Source organism: Zootoca vivipara, chromosome 5, assembly GCF_965207765.1.
Source record: "Zootoca vivipara chromosome 5, rZooViv2.hap1.1, whole genome shotgun sequence".
NCBI classification, from domain to species: Eukaryota; Metazoa; Chordata; class Lepidosauria; order Squamata; family Lacertidae; genus Zootoca; species Zootoca vivipara.
Window position 1 is genome coordinate 20232659 of NC_142588.1, and position 20642 is coordinate 20253300.

The window sequence follows — 20642 nt, forward strand, 5'->3', positions numbered from 1 at the left end:
CACCCTGTGGAATGCCCTCCCATCAGATGTCGAGGAAATAAACAACTACTTGACTTTTAGAAGACATCTGAAGACAAAGTTTCAGGGAAGTTTTTAATGTTTGATGTTTTAGTGTGTTTTTAATACCCTCTTGGAAGCCACCCAGAGTGGCTGGGGAGGCCCAGCCAGATGGGCGGGGTAGAAGTAATAAATTATTATATGATATTCTATTATTATATTATAACCACTCCCTTTCCTGCTGGCCTCAGCAGACTGTAAACACACACAAAAGATGGCCTGGACTCCATACTAATGACAAAAGTTGTAGCACCGGCAGGGTTAATGAGCTTCAACAGCATTTGTCAAAGTACTTCCTTGAATTAGCCTAGTCATAATTCTGCAACATCAAGGCATTATCATTTACTGTAGATAGTATTGAGATGTCAACCTGCTTGGCATTACTTAGGATCCATGGTCTTATGTGTCTTCTCAGTGCTCCACGGAACTCAGTAAGACTTGTATATAGCTTTATTTGGGCTAACTTTTTTATCTGTTACTTTGCTAAACTTTTGCTTTGTGGAGGTCTGATGGCTATAGATCAGGCATCCCCAGACTTCGGCCCTCCAGATGTTTTGGGCTACAATTCCCATCTTCCCTGACCACTGGTCCTGTTAGCTAGGGATCATGGGAGTTGTAGGCCAAAACATCTGGAGGGCCGCAGTTTGGGGATGCCTGCTATAGATAAGAAATAAATGAATACGACAAACTTCAGTGGGATTTGCTGCTAAGTGAATGTGCATTGTTAGTCTCTATTCTGTTAGAATTCACAGGGGATTGCAGTGCTTCAAAAACCTGCAAAATTTGTTTGGCCAGAGACCACTGACGGAGAACAAAAAAATGAATGTGTATGTACAATGATCATTGTATCCGGCTGCCTTTAAGTTTTGGGGGCACTAATGCCCCATATATTTGGTCTGGTTTTGTTTCTTTATTGATGAGAATCATTCAGATTGATGAAGAGTTTTGTGAAACTTGAAAGCTTGCACTCTCTAACACAGGCATCCCCAAACTGCGGCCCTCCAGATGTTTTGGCCTACAACTCCCATGATCCCTACCTAACAGGACCAGTGGTTGGGGAAGATGGGAACTGTAGTCCAAAACATCTGGAGGGACGAAGTTTGGGGATGCCTGCTCTAACACGTGCTAACAGAAGTTGCACTAATAAAGTCAAACCGTTGCAGTAGTATTACTGAAATGACCTTCCTGGGGCACAAGTCTGGGCAGTGAGTATGGGGGTTCTGGGCTGCCCAGGCAGCAAGACCCCCCTCTTGGCCTCGCTGATGTTGTCCAAAGGAAAGCAGAGCAATACATTTCACAGCAGCTTGTGTGCAGGAGTTGCCAGAAGGAGGAGTACAAGGCTCCACCCAACTGCCTTAGGACTTCACTCCTTAGCCTTTACTTATCTCGAAGATCTCCTGCAAGGCAATGAAGTTTTAGGATCAGAGTTTTCCTTCTCCCGGGGGGGGGGGTCTACCTTCCCAACTTGAGGACCCCATCTGCCCCTCACTTCCCTCTAAAACATGTGCTTCTTGACTATTGGACCCACTATTGGTCTAGTCCACTCAATCCACCAGAGCCTGTCGTTGCATGCAGGGGCTAGCAAACATTGATAATTTATTTGTCTTATCCTCTTTTAAAGCCACCCAAATTGGTGGCCATCACTGCCTCCCACGGGAGTGTATTCCATAGTTTAACTATGTGTTGTGTGACATATTGTCAGGGACTGGACTGAAGGGGTTGAGATTGAGGAGGAATGGTGGAGATTGCTCCCCCATCCCTTCTCTTCCTGAAGAGTCCAGAGAAGAGGAAGGCAGTACAGTGGCACCTTGGTTCTCAAACTTAATCCGTTCCGGAAGACCGTTCCAAAACCAAAGCGTTCCAAAACCAAGGCGTGCTTTCCCATAGAAAGTAATGCAAAATGGATTAATCCGTTCCAGACTTTTAAAAACAACTCCTAAAACAGCAATTTAACATGAATTTTACTCTCTAACGAGACCACTGATCTATAAAATGAAAGCAATAATCAATGTACTGTACCATAAAATAAATAAACCAGTAATGTAGATGATAAAAATTAAAATTACTTTTTTTTCTTACATGCACTGATGATAGTCATTTTTTGGATGGGGGGCTTTTATCCATTTCACAAAAACCAAATTACTGTAATTGAAAAAGCCTCAAAAACAAAATGCTAAATAAATAGCAAAAACAAAAGCGCCAAACGTAATCCATTCCGGAAGTCGGTTTGACTTCCGAAATGTTCGAAAACCAAGACGCAGCTTCTGATTGGTGCAGGTGCCCCAGAAACAATAGCCAACAACCATTTCGGATGTTCGGCTTCTGAACAATGTTTGAAAAACAGAAAACTTCCTGGTTTTCAGCATTTGAGAACCAAGGCATTTGAGAACCAAGGTACCACTGTATTGAATTACAGCAGTGGTTTGAGCATGGGTTGGCAAACTAAAGCCCGGGGGCCAGATCTGGCCCAATCGCCTTCTAAATCCGGCCGGCAGATGGTCCGGGAATCAGCGTGTTATTACGTGAGTAGAATGTGTCCTTTTATTTAAAATGCATCTCTGGGTTATTTGTGGGACATAGAAATTCGTTCTTCTTTTTTTCCTTCAAAATATAGTCCGTCCACCCACCCCCCACAAGGTCTGAGGGACAGTGGACCCGCCCCCTGCTGAAAACGTTTGCTGACCCCTGAGTTTGAAGAAGGTCACAGCTCAGAGACAGGAGAACAGAAGAGTAGGGAGGTGTTGGGAGAAGAAACGGAGGAGGCGGAGGCAGCTGACACGTTATCACTGGAGAGTATTTCTGACCGCCGCCCCCCTTCTCCCAGAACCTGATGTTTGTTGAGAGTGCAAGAGCAAAAGGGCTCAGAGAAAAATTAGTCCCTGCTAGCCACCATAAAGGGAAGTGCTGTTGCTAGGAAGGGAGGGGGAGGAGCTCAGTTGGAGCAACACCATTAATGGGATAATGACTGCATTCCTTTGTCTCTCGCTATGAGGATTGAATAAACTCATTAGTAAGAATTCTTCTTTGGTTCCCCCCCCCTCTGTTTCTTGCTGCCACCGTGGGAGGGATAGAATTCCCCGAGCCTGACACATATGCTTGTATCTTGCTTTTCTACCCAGGAGTTCAAGGTTATGTGTGTTTCCCTCCCCTTCCTTCCTCCCCTTTTATATTCACAACAGCCTTGTGAGGTGGGCTCAGCTAAGTTAATATATGTACATAAGCAGTGGTTCTTGTCAAAAGATTACAAGGGGAGGATGCAATGTAATGTCGTTCTTCCTTAGATAGCTGACTAGATAGCACTTGAAACCTCACAACTGTTGGGGGCTTGAGCTGTCCTGCTCTCCCCACAGATGGTTCTGGCTGTCCCAGCTTTGCCTTTCAAGACCTTCCCCTGGATTTTGAGCTTGCTCTTTACTAAAAAAAAAATTACATCTTTTGCTTGTGAATGAAAACAAGCTGAAAATGGTGGTCGGTGAAAATTGGCTGTGCCAAGTGTTCTCTCCAATGAGAGTAAAGGTGATGATTTTGCAGTGCTGTTTAGCCCTTAGTTATTGTTAATCAGCCTCATCAGTGACTTGGGTAGAATAACTCCTAATCAATATACGCACCCATCCTTCTGCAGCCACCATGAGCTCAACAGAGCAGGGTATATGCTCATTGCCATGCTGAACCTTCATCCAGTCTGAATGCAGGTGAAAGACGGCCTCTGAAGCAGCAATCCGCTAATGCCATGTTATTATCTGGTTAGCCAACAGCCCTGCTTTGAGTTAGTAAGTTGGAGAGAAGTTGGCGGCAGCGGTGGGTTTAATACATTCATAGAGCACTTTACCAGCACGTTTACTCAGAAGTAAGTCCAATTTGCTTCCATCATTATAAAAAAGGCATTTTCGTGTTGCTGTTCATTATACAATCAAGACATTTGAATTCTATAATAGTGTTGGTGGCAGCGGTTTTTTTGTGGGGGGAGCGGGAATAGAAGATAATGCAAGGGGATATTTTCTGTAGGGTCTGTAAAGAATGTTTTCTCTAGGTGTCATGCAAGACTTGGTATCTAAAAACGGAAAGTTTCAGAGCTTGAGCTTGAGCCAGCTTGTAAATCACAGTTGTGCTCTCTGCATATGCTGTTTGCATATGCTTAAAATCACTTTGCTTTCTGTTAAACCTAAGCCTCTGCTGTGAACTGGGACTCCCAAGACTGAGCCTTAATCCAGCCCTGTCTGAATGTTCCCTCCCTTTGTCCCGACTCTGCCAAGTGCCCGTGGGGACGGTGAATCCCCTTCTCTTCCCATCCACCCACCTGCCTGCCTGTCCCCTTTCCCCCAGTGAGTCAGAAATCATTTCAGGGAAACTGGAATTTATCCTCTCGGGGTTGTCAGATTCTCACGTTATACAGTCCTCTTCAGAGCTGAATCTGTTTCTACTAAAGCAGGAGGTGGGGGGGGGCAGGAAGTCTGCCCTGGCTGGCTCAGAACAAGGGCTCCTCCTCGCCCCACATCCCGTTTCCAGCAGGAACCCAGTCCAGTGCGTCTGAGAAGCGCTCCAGTAAACGCACTCGACCCTCTCCTCTCCTTCCGAGTCCTCCGCGGTAGACTGCTTCTGAGCTTGGAGGCTCCACTCCGCTAGCCTGCTTGGTAGTCGCTAAGCCCGCCTGTGCGCGGACTTGAGCGGATTGCGACTTTCTCCGTTTTGTTTTTGTTTTTCTTTTCTTTTTTAAAAAAATAGCCCTTTCTAGCTCCAGCAGGTTTTGCACTCTTCTCTGCAGAGCGGCGCAGCAGCGCTGCACTCAACACACGCGTCCTCTCTCTCTCCCTCTCCCTCCCCCCCCATAGCTGCCAAGTTATCCCTTTTTTAAAGGGATTTTCCCTTATGCTGAATAGACTTCCTCGCGAGAAAAGGGAAAACTTGGCAGCTATGCCCCCCCTCTCTCACACACACACACACACCGAGCCGGCTCTCTCTCCCTTCTTCCGAGGGGGATCTGCTCCGAGGTGCGGAGTCCCCGCTTAGCAATTGGCTAAGACTCCTCCATGTGTTAAATTAGCATAAAGAAACGCAGCTGGCGAAGTAACCACTCGGGGACCGGAGCTGAACTGTGCGTCACAACTTGCGCGGGGTGGGAGGCCAGTGTGTGAGGGGAGGGGGAGCCGGCTTTTTTGGAGAGGCGGGGCGGAGTGGAAGGAAAAAGTAAGAGCTGACAAGTCCATCCGCGCTGGTGGCACCAAGAGGTAGGCTTCTCCGTCAAGGAAGGCAAAGAGAGAGCGCTTGGAGGCAGCCAAGGATGGAGTTGCGGAAGGGACGGTCTGAGCTCTCCAAGAGTCCCTGAGCTGGAAGGAGAAGCAAGGGGGCGAGGAGAGAGGGAGAGATCCTTGTCCTCCACTCTCCAGACTGGACGGATTGATGGGCAACCCTCGGTTCCTGCCACCTCACCAAACCTTGGCCAGGGGCGGAAAGGCGAAGGCAAGCGCAAGAGGACGCGCCCTCGGATGCCTCCTGAAAAGGACTGACAGCACTCAAGAAGCGCAGCCACGGAGCGCCGCTTGACCAGAAAGAAAGGCGAGAGGGCGAAATCAGAGAGAGGCTCGGGATTCCGGGCGAGCAGGCGAGTGAGGTCCGAGGGAGACGGATAGGAGGAGGAGGGAAGAGACAGACGGAGAGAGGGAGGAGGGAGGGCTCCGTCTGGAAGTCGAGCCACCGAGGTGCGCGTCTGGCTCCAAAGCGCAGCGCGGAACACCCGAAGTAGAGGAGCCGGTAGGAAAGGCTTCTGGGTGGGGTGAGCAGAGGAAGGTGAAGGGGCCTCTGGAAGGAAAGCCGGGAAAGCCAGGGGAGGCATCGTGGAAGGGGGGCTGCGTTTAAGAACGGGGGAAGGCGAGGAGTGAAGGAAGACGGCCGAGCCTCCTGGGGAAGTGGAGGAGGGAGGGAGGAAGAGAAAAGAAAGAAAGTTCGTTCTGGAGAAAGGAGGGAAGTTGGGTAAGACAGGAGAGGAAGCATTGTTAGACCCTGGGGAATGAAATCTGGGGAAAGAGGGGGTTGAAAGGCACGGAGAAAGGAAGGGAGGGAGGGAAGAGATAGATCAGAGAGAGAGAGAGAGAGAGAGAGAGAGAGAGAGAGAGAGAGAGTAGGGCTCCTCTGCTCCCCTCGCCCCATGCCCAGCTAACGCCTCCTGCGGCTGCTGCGGCTGCTTCTCCTCTTCCCTGAACTCCCAGCTGCTGCGAAGAATGGAGGAGGAGGCCTCCGCCCCGTCGGGGCCCCGCTCCGCGGTAGAAAAGCTGTCGGAGGCGGTGGGCCAGCGCACGAAAGCACTAAGTAGCGCCCTGCAGGAGGCCAACCGCCAGCGGCGCCTCCTGCTGGTCATCGTGTGCGTGGCGCTACTGCTGGACAACATGCTGTACATGGTGATCGTGCCCATCGTCCCGGACTTCGTGGCCGCCCTCAACGTCGCCGAGGAACGCCTGCAGGGGGCGCAGCAGCAGCAGCAGCAGGCGCCCGCCCCTGCCACCGCCGCCTCCAACAACTCCACGACTGGTGGTGGCCTGGGCTGGTCCCTCAACAGCAGCCGGCCCATGCTGAGGCCTCGCTACCCGGCCGACAGCGACGACATCCGGATCGGGGTGCTGTTCGCCTCCAAGGCCATCTTGCAGCTGCTGGTCAACCCGCTGAGCGGCACGTTCATCGACCGCGTGGGCTACGCCATCCCGCTGCTCATCGGCCTGGGCGTCATGTTCCTGTCCACCATCATCTTCGCCTTCGCCGAGAACTACGGCACCCTGTTCGCGGCGCGCAGCCTGCAGGGCCTGGGCTCGGCGTTCGCCGACACGTCGGGGATCGCGCTAATCGCCGACAAGTACACGGAAGAGTCGGAGCGCAACCGCGCGCTGGGCATCGCGCTCGCCTTCATCTCCTTCGGCAGCCTAGTGGCGCCCCCTTTCGGAGGCATCCTGTACTACTTCGCGGGCAAGAGGGTGCCCTTCCTGGTACTGGCCTTCATCTCGCTCCTGGACGGCCTGCTCCTCCTGTTGGCCATCAAGCCTTTCAGCGACAGGTCTCGGGACAACATGCCCGTGGGCACCCCCATCTACAAGCTCATGATAGACCCCTACATCGTTGTGGTAGCCGGGGCCCTCACCACGTGCAACATCCCCTTGGCTTTCCTGGAGCCCACCATCTCCAACTGGATGAAGAAGACCATGGACGCCAACGAGTGGGAGATGGGCCTCACCTGGCTGCCGGCCTTCATCCCCCACGTGCTGGGCGTCTATATCACCGTCAAGCTGGCAGACAAGTACCCCCACCTCCAGTGGTTCTATGGGGCGCTGGGCCTGGCCACCATAGGGGCCTCCTCCTGCATGGTGCCCGCCTGCCGGAACTTCTGGCAGCTCACCATCCCTTTGTGTGGCATCTGCTTTGGCATTGCCCTGGTGGACACCGCCCTGCTTCCCACCCTCGCCTTCCTGGTTGACGTCCGCTACGTGTCGGTCTATGGCAGCGTCTATGCCATCGCCGACATCTCCTACTCGGTGGCATACGCCCTGGGGCCTATTGTGGCCGGGGAGATCGTCCACTCCTTTGGCTTCGTGCAACTCAACCTGGGCATGGGCCTGGCCAACGTGCTTTACGCCCCCATCCTCCTGGCCCTCAAAAACATTTGCCAGATGAAGCCCTCGCACTCGGAGAGGAACATTCTCCTGGAGGAGGGGCCCAAGGGACTCTACGACACTATCAAAATGGAAGAACGCAAAGGCAAGGGCAAACACCTCCACCCGGTAGGGGGCGCTGAAGAGAATAGCGTAGACTCTTTCCATAGAGACTTCAGAGGGGCGTCTGAAGAGGACTCTTCAGACTATGACTATACTTAGAGGGTGGGCGGAGTACCCCAAGAGGGAGTTATGGAGAGCATCTTGGCTGTTATGCCCCAATGTGCCAATATACTATTTTAACCTTTGTCTTGATGTGATGGCTTTCTTCTTCTTCTTCTTCTTCTTCTTCTTCTTCTTCTTCTTCTTCTTCTTCTTCTTCTTCTTCTTCTTCTTCTTCTTCTTCTTCTTCTTCTTCTTCTTCTTCTTCTCCTCCTCCTCCTCCTCCTCCTCCTCCCCCTCTCAAAGGTATTACCTTAAACACCCTGTCAAGATGAAAGCTCCGGATAACTATCCTAACATGAACGGTTCATTTGTAGAGATCTGTGATGGTCCTTTCCCATTAAAAGAAGGGAGGGCGCACACGTCCAAAACTCCCTGACAAAAGCCTGTTGTGCCAAGAGGTTTTTCTCGCAATGTTTGTGTGTGACTTTCGGCTGGTTCACACATGCATGTACATCACTAAGTTTGCCACATACACGGGGGTAATGCTGTCCCTTGGAAGCGTTTGACACAAATACACGGGTTTTCTTTTTCCTTTTTCCCCCCTACACTTGACTGCGGCACACTTGATGACTTGAATGTGTGAACTGACTCCGCTGAGAAAGCGTTGTGTTTTTTGAGGTGGTCTGAAAATTATGTCTGTGTGGTGTTGGGCTTGTGAGGGTCTGCTCCTCCTTTGTGAATCATCCCCTGGATTTTGTAGCTCGAGGGAGACAGGTGCCAATCACCCTGTCCTGCATAAATTCTCACAGAAACACCTTACAACACCTCTGAAGTATCTTCTTAAAATTGTAAGGGAGAAAAAAGTAAGTTGCAAAATGCACACCCGGGGTCTCAATAAATATTGTACATTTTTATAAATATATATAGGTACCTATGTGGAAACTATCGGTTTCATATTTAATGCCAGCAATGGAAATCACGTCGTATTATTTCTCCTCTCAGTGAGGGGGATATAAATCTGTAACCATTTATTTATTTTTCTGTTGTGCTGCTACTCTGATAAATGCAATATACCGTACCATGTTTTAGTGTGAAAGTGCTACACTGGTTGTGCTGGCTGAATAAATGGCGTTCAGGGGAACCGTACGTCTTGGCTTCGTTGTTTGTTTGTGTAAGGGCACGGTGTGCAGTCCTAAGCACCCTTATTGAGCAAATTCCATTGAATTCGGTGGAACTTCTAACAATATTGCACTTGACTGTCAGATGGGTCCATATAGGAGCTTTAACTCCTGACTTCAACAGTAAAGTTATAGGAGTCATTCTGGAAATAGGACTTCCGTCCCTCGCAAGAAATCCATATAATATATTCCTGCCACCTACCCAAATATTATAGAAAAAAGACGAAGGCAGGCTGGCGAGATCCAATCAAAGGAAAGCACTTTATTTTTAAAAAAAAAGCCAGTGTCGTTAATGTACACCTATGTGCTTAAGGCTACAATCCATTACCCACTTTTCTAAGAGTAAGCCCAACTGAAATCAGCTGGGGACTTCTGAGTAGACGTGCATAGGATTGCACTGCCAGACTGGCCCGTGGAACTCAATGAGACGTCCTTCCCTCTCTTGCCCACGGTTTCTCACAAATTAGTTGCTCTGAGCTCGAGAGGACTTGCCTCCCGGTGAAGGCATGCGTAGGATCACAGCCTTAGCAATGGTTAACTGAAGATTTGGAATCAATTGAATTTTCAAAACTGCGTGCTCCAGCTGGCGCACCGCTCTCTCACAAGTATTTATACAAAGTAAAAGTATATTGAAAAGTTTTGTGAGCGACAGCAGGGATCGGAAAGGTTTTGGTGATGGGTCTGAATCAGGAGAGAGAGAGTGCTATTGCGCGCCTCTCGTTTATTTCGATGGGGCTTGCGGAGGATAACTTCCCAGTGGATCCTGAGATTAAGCGTGCAACGATTGTGTTTCTTTTTAAGGAGTAAGTGTGGCTTACTTCCGAGTAAGCAGGGTCGAGTGTACCTCCTAAGGAAGAAAGTCCACTGGATCAACCAAGCGGCACTTAGGATCCCGCTGCGCATCTCCTTCCAATCTTGTGCAAGGGTAATTTAGGATGCTTAAGACCGCGGTCCTAAAGTTACTTCCTCGGAGTAAAGTCTCAATACATTTACTGGCGCTCACTTCCCAACAAATGGATTACGGAGAAGGATTAGAGCAGCTGTTTTTCATGTAGAAGGTCCCAGGTGATCTCTAGGTCGGAGTGGGAGAGGCTTCTGCCTGAAACCCTGGCTAGCCACTGCCGGTCAACGTATGCAATAGAATCATAAAATTGTAGAGCTGGAAGGGACCACTAGGATCATCTAGTCCAACGCCCTGCAAGGCAAGAATCTATCGGCCAACTCGGGACTTGAACTCACGACCCTGAGATTAAGAGTCTTATGCTCTACCAGCTGAGCTCTACCTAGACCTACAGAAGGACACCCACCTTGTTCATGGCTTCTCCCCACCCCGCTTGGATCCGGCAGACTAGTTGTTAATCCTCTCCCCCACCGTCCCACCCACGTTTGCATTTCCCAGTATTCACGTGCGCGCGGGACTGGGTCCCCTTAATTCACTCGGGGTCGTCAGCTAGAGGAAAAAGGACCAAACGAGCTCGCGACCCAAGAGATCGGTTGAGGGCGTTGGTGGACAGCTTTCAGGAAAGTCAATACAATTGTCATCATAATTGAAGAAAGAAAGAAAGAAAGAAAGAAAGAAAGAAAGAAAGAAAGAAAGAAAGAAAGAAAGAAAGAAAGAAAGAAAGAAAGAAAGAAAGAAAGAAAGAAAGAAAGAAAGAAAGAGGGGGAGAGATCTCACAACTCTCCTGCAGACAAGCAATGAGAAGGAGGTTGGTTGGAGCGCTGTTCAGCTCCAGATCAGCCTCTGTCAAGCTGGGGAAACCGGAGGTAGCGCTGAGCTGATGAATAAGCGATTAGACTGTGGCATCTCCTTTCTCCCCTTGCTTCTGCGTGGTGCTATTTCGCGCCGGGTGTGCAGGAGCATCACAAGAACTTCGCTGGGTCTTTCCCGTCCCCCAAATTGGTCACGCTGATATGGGCAGCCTAAACGCAAAACCTACCTGTACAACAGGTCTTCAGTGGCGGACTGACTCTGAACGTGAAGATTATTACACTCGGTGACCCCAGCCAAGGGCACTTCATCTCTGCTTGCCCTCTCTCCACGAATACCTCCCCACCAATTCATTTATTAGTCCCTCCCTATCATTCTCAGGGCAACACAACATTCGGATCTTAAAGACGCCTGCTTGGGGGGGGGGGGAATCCACCCGATTAGAATTACTGAGGTCAGTTCGCCCCCGCCCCCATTAAAATATTTGAAGGGGCTGGGCCCCCACAAAACTGATGAGCATCGCCATTCAAATAGTGTCCGTGCACCTGCCGTATGATCTATTATGCGGGGCGCCCCCCCCCAGCCAATATTTTATTCAAGTTGGCACCCCCGTAAGAGAGTATAATATCGCAGCCTTAGGTCCCTTTTCCAGGGTTAATGGGGAGGGCACACCTTTGTATCTGCAGCTCAGGGGGCGGGGAAAACAGCGAAGAGGTAGGATCTGACCTCCTACATTCACATCCAAGGGTTCATTTCGTGCCAGAACCCCGGGGAACCGAATATTTCGTTTCCCCCGGGAGCCCCGGTTCTTTCTCTTGCCACGCGCCCCCTTCTCTTCCCAACCCACCCTCGGAGCTCTCCAGCTGTGGTTCAATACGATTCAATCATTTCCTCGCAGACACACAAGTTGGGTATTTTCTCCGCAGCTCCAGTTGAAAAACCATCTGATTCCGACGCACGAGAAGGGCCCTGTCGAGCTGTTGGGGGTGTCTAAGGAGCGTTTTGGAAATGCATTTCCAGCCACACTTGACAAAGGAGCTCGTGGCGGGGGGTTGTTGGCTTTCGATTATGCAGCCAAAAGAGCTAGCTGCTAGAGGAAGGTGGGGGGGGGAGAGAGAGAGAGGAAAAGAAAACTGACGCCACTTTAAGAGGGTGGTGGTTTTTATTGGGGAGGAAATAAAGAAACCCAACAACGAATTTTCCTCTCCAGCTCGCTCGTTTGTCACCTAAGCGCAAGGAAAGATTCCTTCTAAACCCGTTGAATGTTATTAATACTTTAAAGGCTGAGAGCCGATTCGCGCTTACTCGCGAGGAGGCCCCTCTGAATTTAGACAGCCAGCCAATAGGAGTGGGATGCACAGGATAGAGAGTCGCTAAATCAAATTCACACCGTGCTTTTAACATTGCTCGTGAAAAAGATCTCAGATTACACGTTGTTGGGGTAGGCCGCTTGGATCCCGGGGTTGCTAAAGGGCGGCTTTCTTATCTTGATCGTTGCTTGATCATTCTGAGATCCGTTTTAGGGGGGGGGGACATTAGCCCCACGCTTACAAAAAGGAGGCGGTGAATCTGGATATGGGACTGAACTGGGGGGGGGGGGCGAGGGCGGGAGCAGGCACATTAGCAAAATCATCGCTAACACTTCCCCCACGGAGAAATAAGTGGTACAAGTCTTTGCGTGCCTCTTCATAAATAATCCCCATCGAGTTCAGTAGGATTTACTCTCAGGAAAGTGCAGATAGGATCGCAGCCCTAGGGCTGCAACTTCTGCTTCAGAAGAGTAACGTGCTGCGAGATCACCTGCGCCTTATGTGCACGTTTAATCGGAGCGAAGATTCACCGGGCTGGGTTGAATAGGACTTGCTCCCAAGTAGGTACGAGAGGATTGCGCTGTTGGGTTTTAGAGAGAGAAGCGGGCACTTAACTGGTGCCATGATTGTTGCAACGTCGCAACGAATGTCCAAGACATTTTTTTTAAATTGCAATTTTGTCCCACCTTTCTTCCAAGCAGCTCAAGGCAGCATACAATAGTCTCCCTCGCAACGCTGTGAGGCAGGTTAGGCTGAGAGATTCAATCCTTCCAGATTCTCGGAGTCTTTTGCAACCTCTCCGCCCCAGAACTTGCATCCTACAATAGGGGATTCAAAGAGATGTCTTTCTTTGTCTCCTTGGAACAGCGAGGGACATTCTGTGTTTTCCCCTCGGCTGTGAGGTTCAGTGAAGAAGAGCGCTGGACTTGGAATATCTTTGCCACAAACTTTGAGCAAGTCTCCTACCGGTAGCTCAATTTGAGAAAGGGAAATATTCTTGACATATCACAGTTGGGTAGGCGAGTTTGAACCCAGAAAGCGACAGGAAACATCTTCGCCAACAAAGAGTGTTACATGAATCACACCAGTTATTATAAGGCTCGGTTATATTTAAGGAAGCAATTATCTCTGAAATTTAAGTCTGGAGGCGGGGAACGGAGAGGGGCGAGGTTACGTGCCTATCGAAATCCACTACAATCTCCATTCTGGGATTACTCAAGAGCAGGGCACGTTTAAGTTACCGCTGTGGTTTGGAGGAGGGATGCTAAGAATTCGCACTCAAGATACCTCCAGCCCCTTGGATGGGAGCCCTAGGAGTGAAGCACCTATGGCCCCCCTTTCAAATGTGTAGACGCGCCCTAACTTTGCCCAGAAAGCGCCCCTTTTCCCCACGCTGCCTGACGCAGCGCTCTGTGTAGTTCGGCAGCCGAGCTTGCTTTTCACACAAGCACTTGGTCCAACCAGAGAGCGCCTTCCTTGGCCTATTGCAGTGGTCTTTTTCCTGACCCACCGCCACCGCTCATATCAAGAAGAAGCAGCCTGCCTTTTATCCACAAGCAGCGACCCTCTTCCACCTGAGAGAGGTAAACATTTTCGGTGAGCTTCTGTTGCTCGTCGGGTTCCCTAGTTTGGACCGCCTCCTCGCCCATCCCAGGCTGCGCGAATAGGAAGGGCGAAGGGGAGGAGTTTCCACACCCAGCGGCGGGGAGCGAGGTGGGTCGCGTGGAGAGGGGGTAGCCCTCCGAGCACTCGCGCGCGTGGCCACAAGGCTCGCCAAAGCGCAGCAGGCGGCGCAGAGGTACCATGGACAGTTCCGCTGGAGGCTGCTGAGCAGCTCCTTCCTCCTTCCAGCTGCCCAAAGCCCGAGACTTCTTCGCTTGCAGGCTCTTGCTCATCAGCCCCGGTCCTAGGGAGAAACTTTGCCTCGCCGCGATCGGTACAGCAGAGCCAGGTAAGGAGAGGTGCCGCTGCGCGTTTCCAAACTCATGGCCTCAAAGGACGCGCCCTGCGAACCCGTGTCTGGCGCCTGAGTCACATTGAAAAGCAAGGAATCGGTGGTCGCCAGGAAAAGGGGCTTCTTTGCAAACAAAACAAACAAACACGGTAGAACTTTCTGCCTCCCTCCTCTAGTCTAGGAGGGAATATTTTTCTTTTAAAAGTCAACGAACGCCCGTTTCCTTGCTGATCTGCGCGCTCTTTGGTTTCAATGGGACTCTGTCTGCTCAAAATCTCCATATTTTAAGTGGTTGGCGGATCCGGCTCTGTGTTACTAACTAGTGTCGCGTGGTGGTGTTGGTGGGGAGCATCTTACTAACCTCGCTCCAGTCCGCCATTCCCTTTCTCAACTTCGGGGAAGGGGAGGAGTGTAAGGACTGTATTTTACGCTAGCGCTGTCTTTGCGAACTGCGCCGAAATCATCTGACCTGGAACCTTACCCTCCCAGTTTCAATAATTCTTCCCGGCTAGGGCTTCCCAAGGAGTGAGGCCCATTGAACTCAGTGGGGCTTACTCCCGAGTAAACGTGCCGAGCCTCCTGCTGGAAATCATCCTCAGGCCCATCTATCGTGATGCTGAACTACTAGAGTGGAGAGGAACGCGATCCTCAAAGACCATCGAGGCTGCAGCCCCCTAAATGTTTAATCCGGAGCAGTGGCCCTGAAAAGAACGGGAGCAAGTAGCTTTGGGGGTTGACATCGCAGCAGCCCAGTTGTTTTCGAAAGCTGCAATAACCTGTTGCATCTGCACCACCCCTTCACAAGGCGCCCTTGGCTGGGGACAGACTTTCACAGGAACGATTAAATCCTTCCTCTCTCGCATCGTTTTCTCTTAAGCTTCCTACTTCTCATCAGCCTCTGGTTTTAATTTAGGACTTGGTCGCTTAGTGGTAGTACGGTATGTCTAGGTGGACTTGAATTCAAGACTCTGATCTCCCGAGAGAGGAAGAGCATGCAGATATCTAGCTTTATAGATGGGCATTTTTCTTGGTCCCTTTGACGTTGCTTGGGAGCCTGCCCCATTCCTCCCAACACCTCGTCCCCTGGCGTCCCCCACAGTCACCCCCATGTCTGTAATGCAAAACGCTCTTCTCTTTATGCGGGATTTCTCAGCATGCGCTTCCAAAGTCAAGAGCAGTGCTTCCCAAACCTGGGTCTCCAGCGGTTTTTGGACTACAAGTCCCATCAGTCCTTGCTGGGGGACCAGCGGACAGGGATGATGGGAGTTGTAGTCCAAAAAATGCTGGAGACTCAAGTTTGGGAAACCCCTTGTCTAGAACAAAGGCATCTCGTCCTCATTCTCTTCTACCTCCCGCCATCCTGGTGAAAATGGATATCCAGCGGGTGTAAATCAATAGCTGTTGGCAATTCATCTTCCATTCCTCTCCTAAATATGTTTCCTTCCTGGTGAAAAATGGATAGGCAGCAGCTGTAAAACAATGGATGCTCACAACTCCTCTCGCATCCCTCTGCTATATGTTTCCTTGAGTATAACCATCCTGACCATGTCTGCTCTGAAGTAAGCCCCCATTGAATTCAATGGAATTTACCCCCAGTTAAAAGTTGCATAGGATTGCCTTCAGAGCATATTGATCTAGACGCTCCCTTGCAATGAACAAACATCCACAGGGATGGGGAAAATATTGGCGCCTTCACAGCAAGTTTTCTCGCTGGGAAACTAGGTATGAAAATTGTGTACAGTTTAAAAGGCAGGGAAAATGTTTTCTAAGGTCTGTTTATCATTGCAGCGCAATCGATCCAGGCTTTCTGCTGTCTTTTATTTTGTAAAGTTTATAGAATGAAAGAAAGAGAGATAGATTCCTTCCTTTTCAACAGGAGCTTACAGTTAAGCTCTGATAAGGGTTGTTGCAAGGCTTGGTTGTCAAGAGAAATGGATAAGGTATCAGGACATGGTGGCATGTTGTTGTTGTTTTAAAAAATAAATACTGGTAAATAGCACTACTCATACTGGTGTCACCACATATTGTCTAGGATGTATTGGTTGCTGCTTTCTAACTACCATATACCACATGTAGGGTCCTCTTGTCAATTCTGATGCACCTCTTGCAAATTACCATGCTTAGCTCAGTTGGCTGCAGCACGGTGCTAATAACACCAAGGTTGCAAGTTTGATCCCTATATGGGACAACTGCATATTCCTGCATTGTAGGGGGTTGGACTAGATGATCCCCAGGGTCCCGTACAACTCTACAAATCTTTGATAATAACAATAACAATAATTTATTATTTATACCCTACCCAAGGGACCCAGGTGGCGCTGTGGTTAAACCACTGAGCCTAGGGCTTGCTGATCAGAAGGTTGGCGGTTCGAATCCCTGTGACGGGGTGAGCTCCCGTTGCTTGGTCCCAGCTCCTGCCAACCTAGCAGTTCGAAAGCATGTCAAAATGCAAGTAGATAAATAGGAACCGCTACAGCGAGAAGGTAAACGGCGTTTCCATGTGCTGCTCTGGTTTGCCAGAAGTGGCTTTGTCATGCTGGCCACATGACCTGGAAGCTATACGCCGGCTCCCTCGGCCAATAATGCGAGATGAGCGCACAACCCCAGAGTCGGTCATGACTGGACCTAATGGTCAGGGGTCCCTTTACCTTTACCTTTACCCTACCCATCTGACTGGGTTTCTCCAGCCACTCTAGGCGGTTCCCAACAGAGTATTAAAAACACAATAAAACATAAAACGTTAAAAACTTCCCTAAAAAGGGTTGCCTTCAGATGTCTCCTAAAAGTCTGTTAGTTGTTTATTTCCTTGACATCTGGTGAGAGAGCGTTCCACAGGGTGGGCGCCACTACCAAGAAGACCCTCTGATTCTATGTCATACTCCACAAAGACAGGCTTTAAGCTAGCTACAGGCCATGCTGTATCTAAATGTAACTGGAAGCCACTCTCTAGTACCAAGTTTTGTTTTGTTTTGTTTTGGAGGAGGGGTGTTCATGATAAAAATGCCCTCTGCACATGCCAAAAGCAGCTACCACCCTCTTTAGTTTTCCTGAACTTGAACCAGAAATGAGCTGGCCTCGGAGAGCTAGAGCTCAAATGAGGGGCTTTCTAGAGGCAAAGAATGTAAGGGGTTATGGGACTTGTGGTCCAAAAACAGCTGGAGACCCAGGTTTGGGAAGCACTGCTCTTGTCCTCATGCTTTTTAGTGAGTCAGATTGTTCAACCACCTAGCTAAGCGATGCCCCAAACTGACTGGCAATGGCTATCCACTGTTTGCGACAGGATTCTCTGCCAGCCCAACTTGAAAATGCCAGAGATTGAACCTAGAACCTTCTGCAGGCAAAACAGATGCCTTGCCACTGAGCTATGGGCCTGCATGGATGGGTCAGTTGGTTAGAGCCTGCTGCTGAGAATGCCAAGGTTGCAGGTTCAATCCCTGTATGGAACAGCTGCATATTCCTGCACTGCAGGGGTTTTTCCTAGATATTCCCCCGGGGTCCCTGCCAAGTCTGCAATTCCATGATTCTTCACGTTACCTCTTGATGCAGCTTCTGAGAATGTCCATCGTATCACATGTGCAAGTACCAAAATCTACTTTTGGAACACACCTGGATTTTCCTACCTGTTTTGCTTTATTCTTAGTACTGGGGGAGAGAGTAAAGGACAAAGGGCACTTGGGAAACAAAGTGAGCTGGCTTAGGCATATAAGCAGACCAAATACAGATACAAAATACTTAATAAGACCATTATATTCTGTCTTTGGCTGGAAGCAGATGACACTTGCAACTATCATGGAAGAGCTATTATCATTGCCTTTGATGTCTCCATGCACATTCTTTTGTCCCACTGGACAAACAAGGTTATAAAGCTCTACAAAAAGCTCGCAAACCCTATATATATCCAAGGCCCCATTCACAAATAAATAAATAAAAATAAATGCCTACCCCAGCTGCTGTCAGCTAAGAAGAATTAGTCTGACCTTCAAAGGTTTGCGGTTTTGGTAGCAAAATAGATGTCAGGAAGTATTAAAGCTGCTTATGCCTTAGTATTATCTTAATAAAATATAAATCATGCCACTTTCATTTAATTCTGTGCACCGAGCTGCAGTCCGTGTGATGTGCTAGTTAGAGCAGCCTTCTCCAATCAGATTCTTTGGACTACAACTCCCAGTCTGGCTGGGGCTGATGGGAGTCATAGTCTGAACCATCTGGAGGGCACCAGGTTGGCAAAGACTGAATCAGAATATTGGTTTAGCAGTCGAAAGAGTTGGTTGCAGAGCTCACTGGGTGACCCTGAGCCAGTCTCTCTCTCTCTCAGCCTAACCTACCTGACGGAGCTGTTGTGAAGATAAAAGGGAGGCATGAAGAACTATGTACCTAAACTTGAGCTGATGCTTCTTTTTAAATCTGACCTTCTTGGAAGACAGGCAGCATATAAATGTACTAAAGCAATCAGTAAAAATAAAGCACATTTTCTGAGATGACAACCAGTTTTGGTCTACCCTTCCCCATTGGAGCAACGTGTGAGTTCTGTAATTTGTTTTAGAGACTGCATTTTTGTTATGGACTATGATAAACATGAATATGAATAAACCGAGCTATTTATCAGACATGACAGTGTGGTGATGATGCCAGTATTGCTCTGAAAAACAATGACTGCCTGTCTGCAGAATCTGCCTTTCTCCTCCTAAATGGAATGACATTTGACTATTCAGAAGTTAGTAAATTGTCCAGCTGTACAACACAGCAATTTTAATTTCATGGCCACCTGATCCCCAGCAGAGAGGGCTCCATCCCTTGCCAAAGTTGTGGAACAATGATGGGGAGCTTGTGCCCCTCCATGTTGTTGGTCCTTTTGGACCATTGGCCATGCCAGTTGGGGCTGATGGGAGTTGGAGTCAGACACCGTCTAGAGCAGTGTTTCCCAACCCTGAATCTCTGGCTGTTTTTGGACTACAACTCCCATCATCCCTAGCTAGCGAGACCAGTTGTCATGGATGATGGGAATTGTAGTCCGAAAACAGTTGAAGACCAAAGGTTGGGAAACACTGGTCTAGAGGAAGGGTGGGGAACCTGGCAACCCACAGACCAAACCCACTAGGCATCCCCATTTGGCCCATGAGGCTGTTTAGAGGAAGCTACACATGTCCACGGGGAAACCATTCTCATACATGATGTCAGGTGTGGGACAGGAAAGGGTGGCCTTCAGAGGAACCTCCAGGAGCTTAAAGTGGGCTTCCAATGGCTCCTTCATGCTGGAACAAGGTTTGTTCCCAAGTGGGCATCAGCTGGTGGGTGGTAGGAGCCTGTGTCACTCAAGGAGGTGGAAGAGGTTTGACTACAGAGCTTGAAAGGAGAGGTGCAAGAGGGACAGAACCGCACTCTGCACTGATGCTCTCAATCTACAATTTTGAAGTCGAAAGAACCAGTGCTGGGTTTTGGCCGATGGGCAGGGAAACCCACCTGTCAACCATGTGATATTATATTATATTATATTATATTAATTATATTATATTGTCAAAGTTGGCCCACAGGGTTGGGAGCAGGCCTTGTTCCAGCACAAAGGAACATTGGGAAGCAAAACAAATATTTCACACCCCATCCCTGTCTGAGCCAAGTCTCATCATTGAGCCCTTTGCAAGCAGTGCCTCCTAATCACCCTTCAGAATAGGGATCCTAACTCTGAGAGAGCGCAGGATGAACCCACACATTCAGCAGAGGTGTTGATAATTGCATGACCACATCTCATCACTTGGCAAGCTCGCCTTCTCTGATATAAGCTCTGTTTATGAAAGGCAGTTGCGGAGAACCGTTTTGCATACCCTGCCAAGCTGTCAAGCGATGATGGCCGCAGCTCTCAGTTAAGAAACATGTTTTCATGCAAATTGGCCTCTTGTTGCTCAACTGTGAACATTTTCTAGCCTGACATATTGTCTGAAGCATAGGGGGTGCCCAAATTGTGGCGGGAGAGGGAGAGAACACTTTTCCCATGGTGGGGCTCCAAGATTGCATTGATGGTTTATATGGATCGCCCAGGTCACGTGGTTACTTCCCACATCAGCTGGAGATGTGATACTGGTCTGGATGCAGCCATGTGACCTGGGAAAGCTATGTGGTCCTCATTAGAAATGGAAAGTTCTACCAATGTGAGATGTGAAGAAAGTCCTTTCCCTGTGGTCCCCACACCACAGAGGCAGCCTGCTGTGAATGGGGCTGCTGTCTAAAGTTAATTACAGTGCTGCAGTTTCTCTAACTGGGCAACAGAAATGTACATTATTTAACCAGTTTATAATCTGCTTTCCAAGAAAATGCTTCACAAAGCAGTTTACACATAGATATAAAAAAATAGAATCACAAAGCAAGATAAAACATACACACCACACACTTTGCACCGTCTTTTAAAATGGTTATCTGTAGAAACTTCTTATTGAAATTTTTTGTGTGTCTTTGCATTTTTGTACGTATTTGTTTTCAGGCAGCTAACCTACACTATATTTTGTATGAACATCCAGTTCCTATTACGCAAATGTGCATCTCGTATGTTTTTTAAAACTCAACAACAAAATGCCAGTTAGTAAGTCTCATAAACTTGTGGTTTATTTTAAAGGTGACTTTCAAAATACCCCCGCCCTGCCCCCA

The 20642-nt window shown here is 49.0% G+C and overlaps 1 protein-coding gene across 1 annotated transcript; it reads left to right on the forward strand.

Moving 5' to 3' along the window:
• Positions 1–6068: 6068 nt before the first annotated feature.
• Positions 6069–8992, forward strand: SLC18A3 (solute carrier family 18 member A3). The gene has a single exon (XM_035138347.3). The coding sequence runs from the start codon at positions 6273–6275 to the stop codon at positions 7908–7910; it is 1638 nt and encodes a 545-aa protein (XP_034994238.3). The 5' UTR covers positions 6069–6272; the 3' UTR covers positions 7911–8992.
• Positions 8993–20642: the final 11650 nt, after the last annotated feature.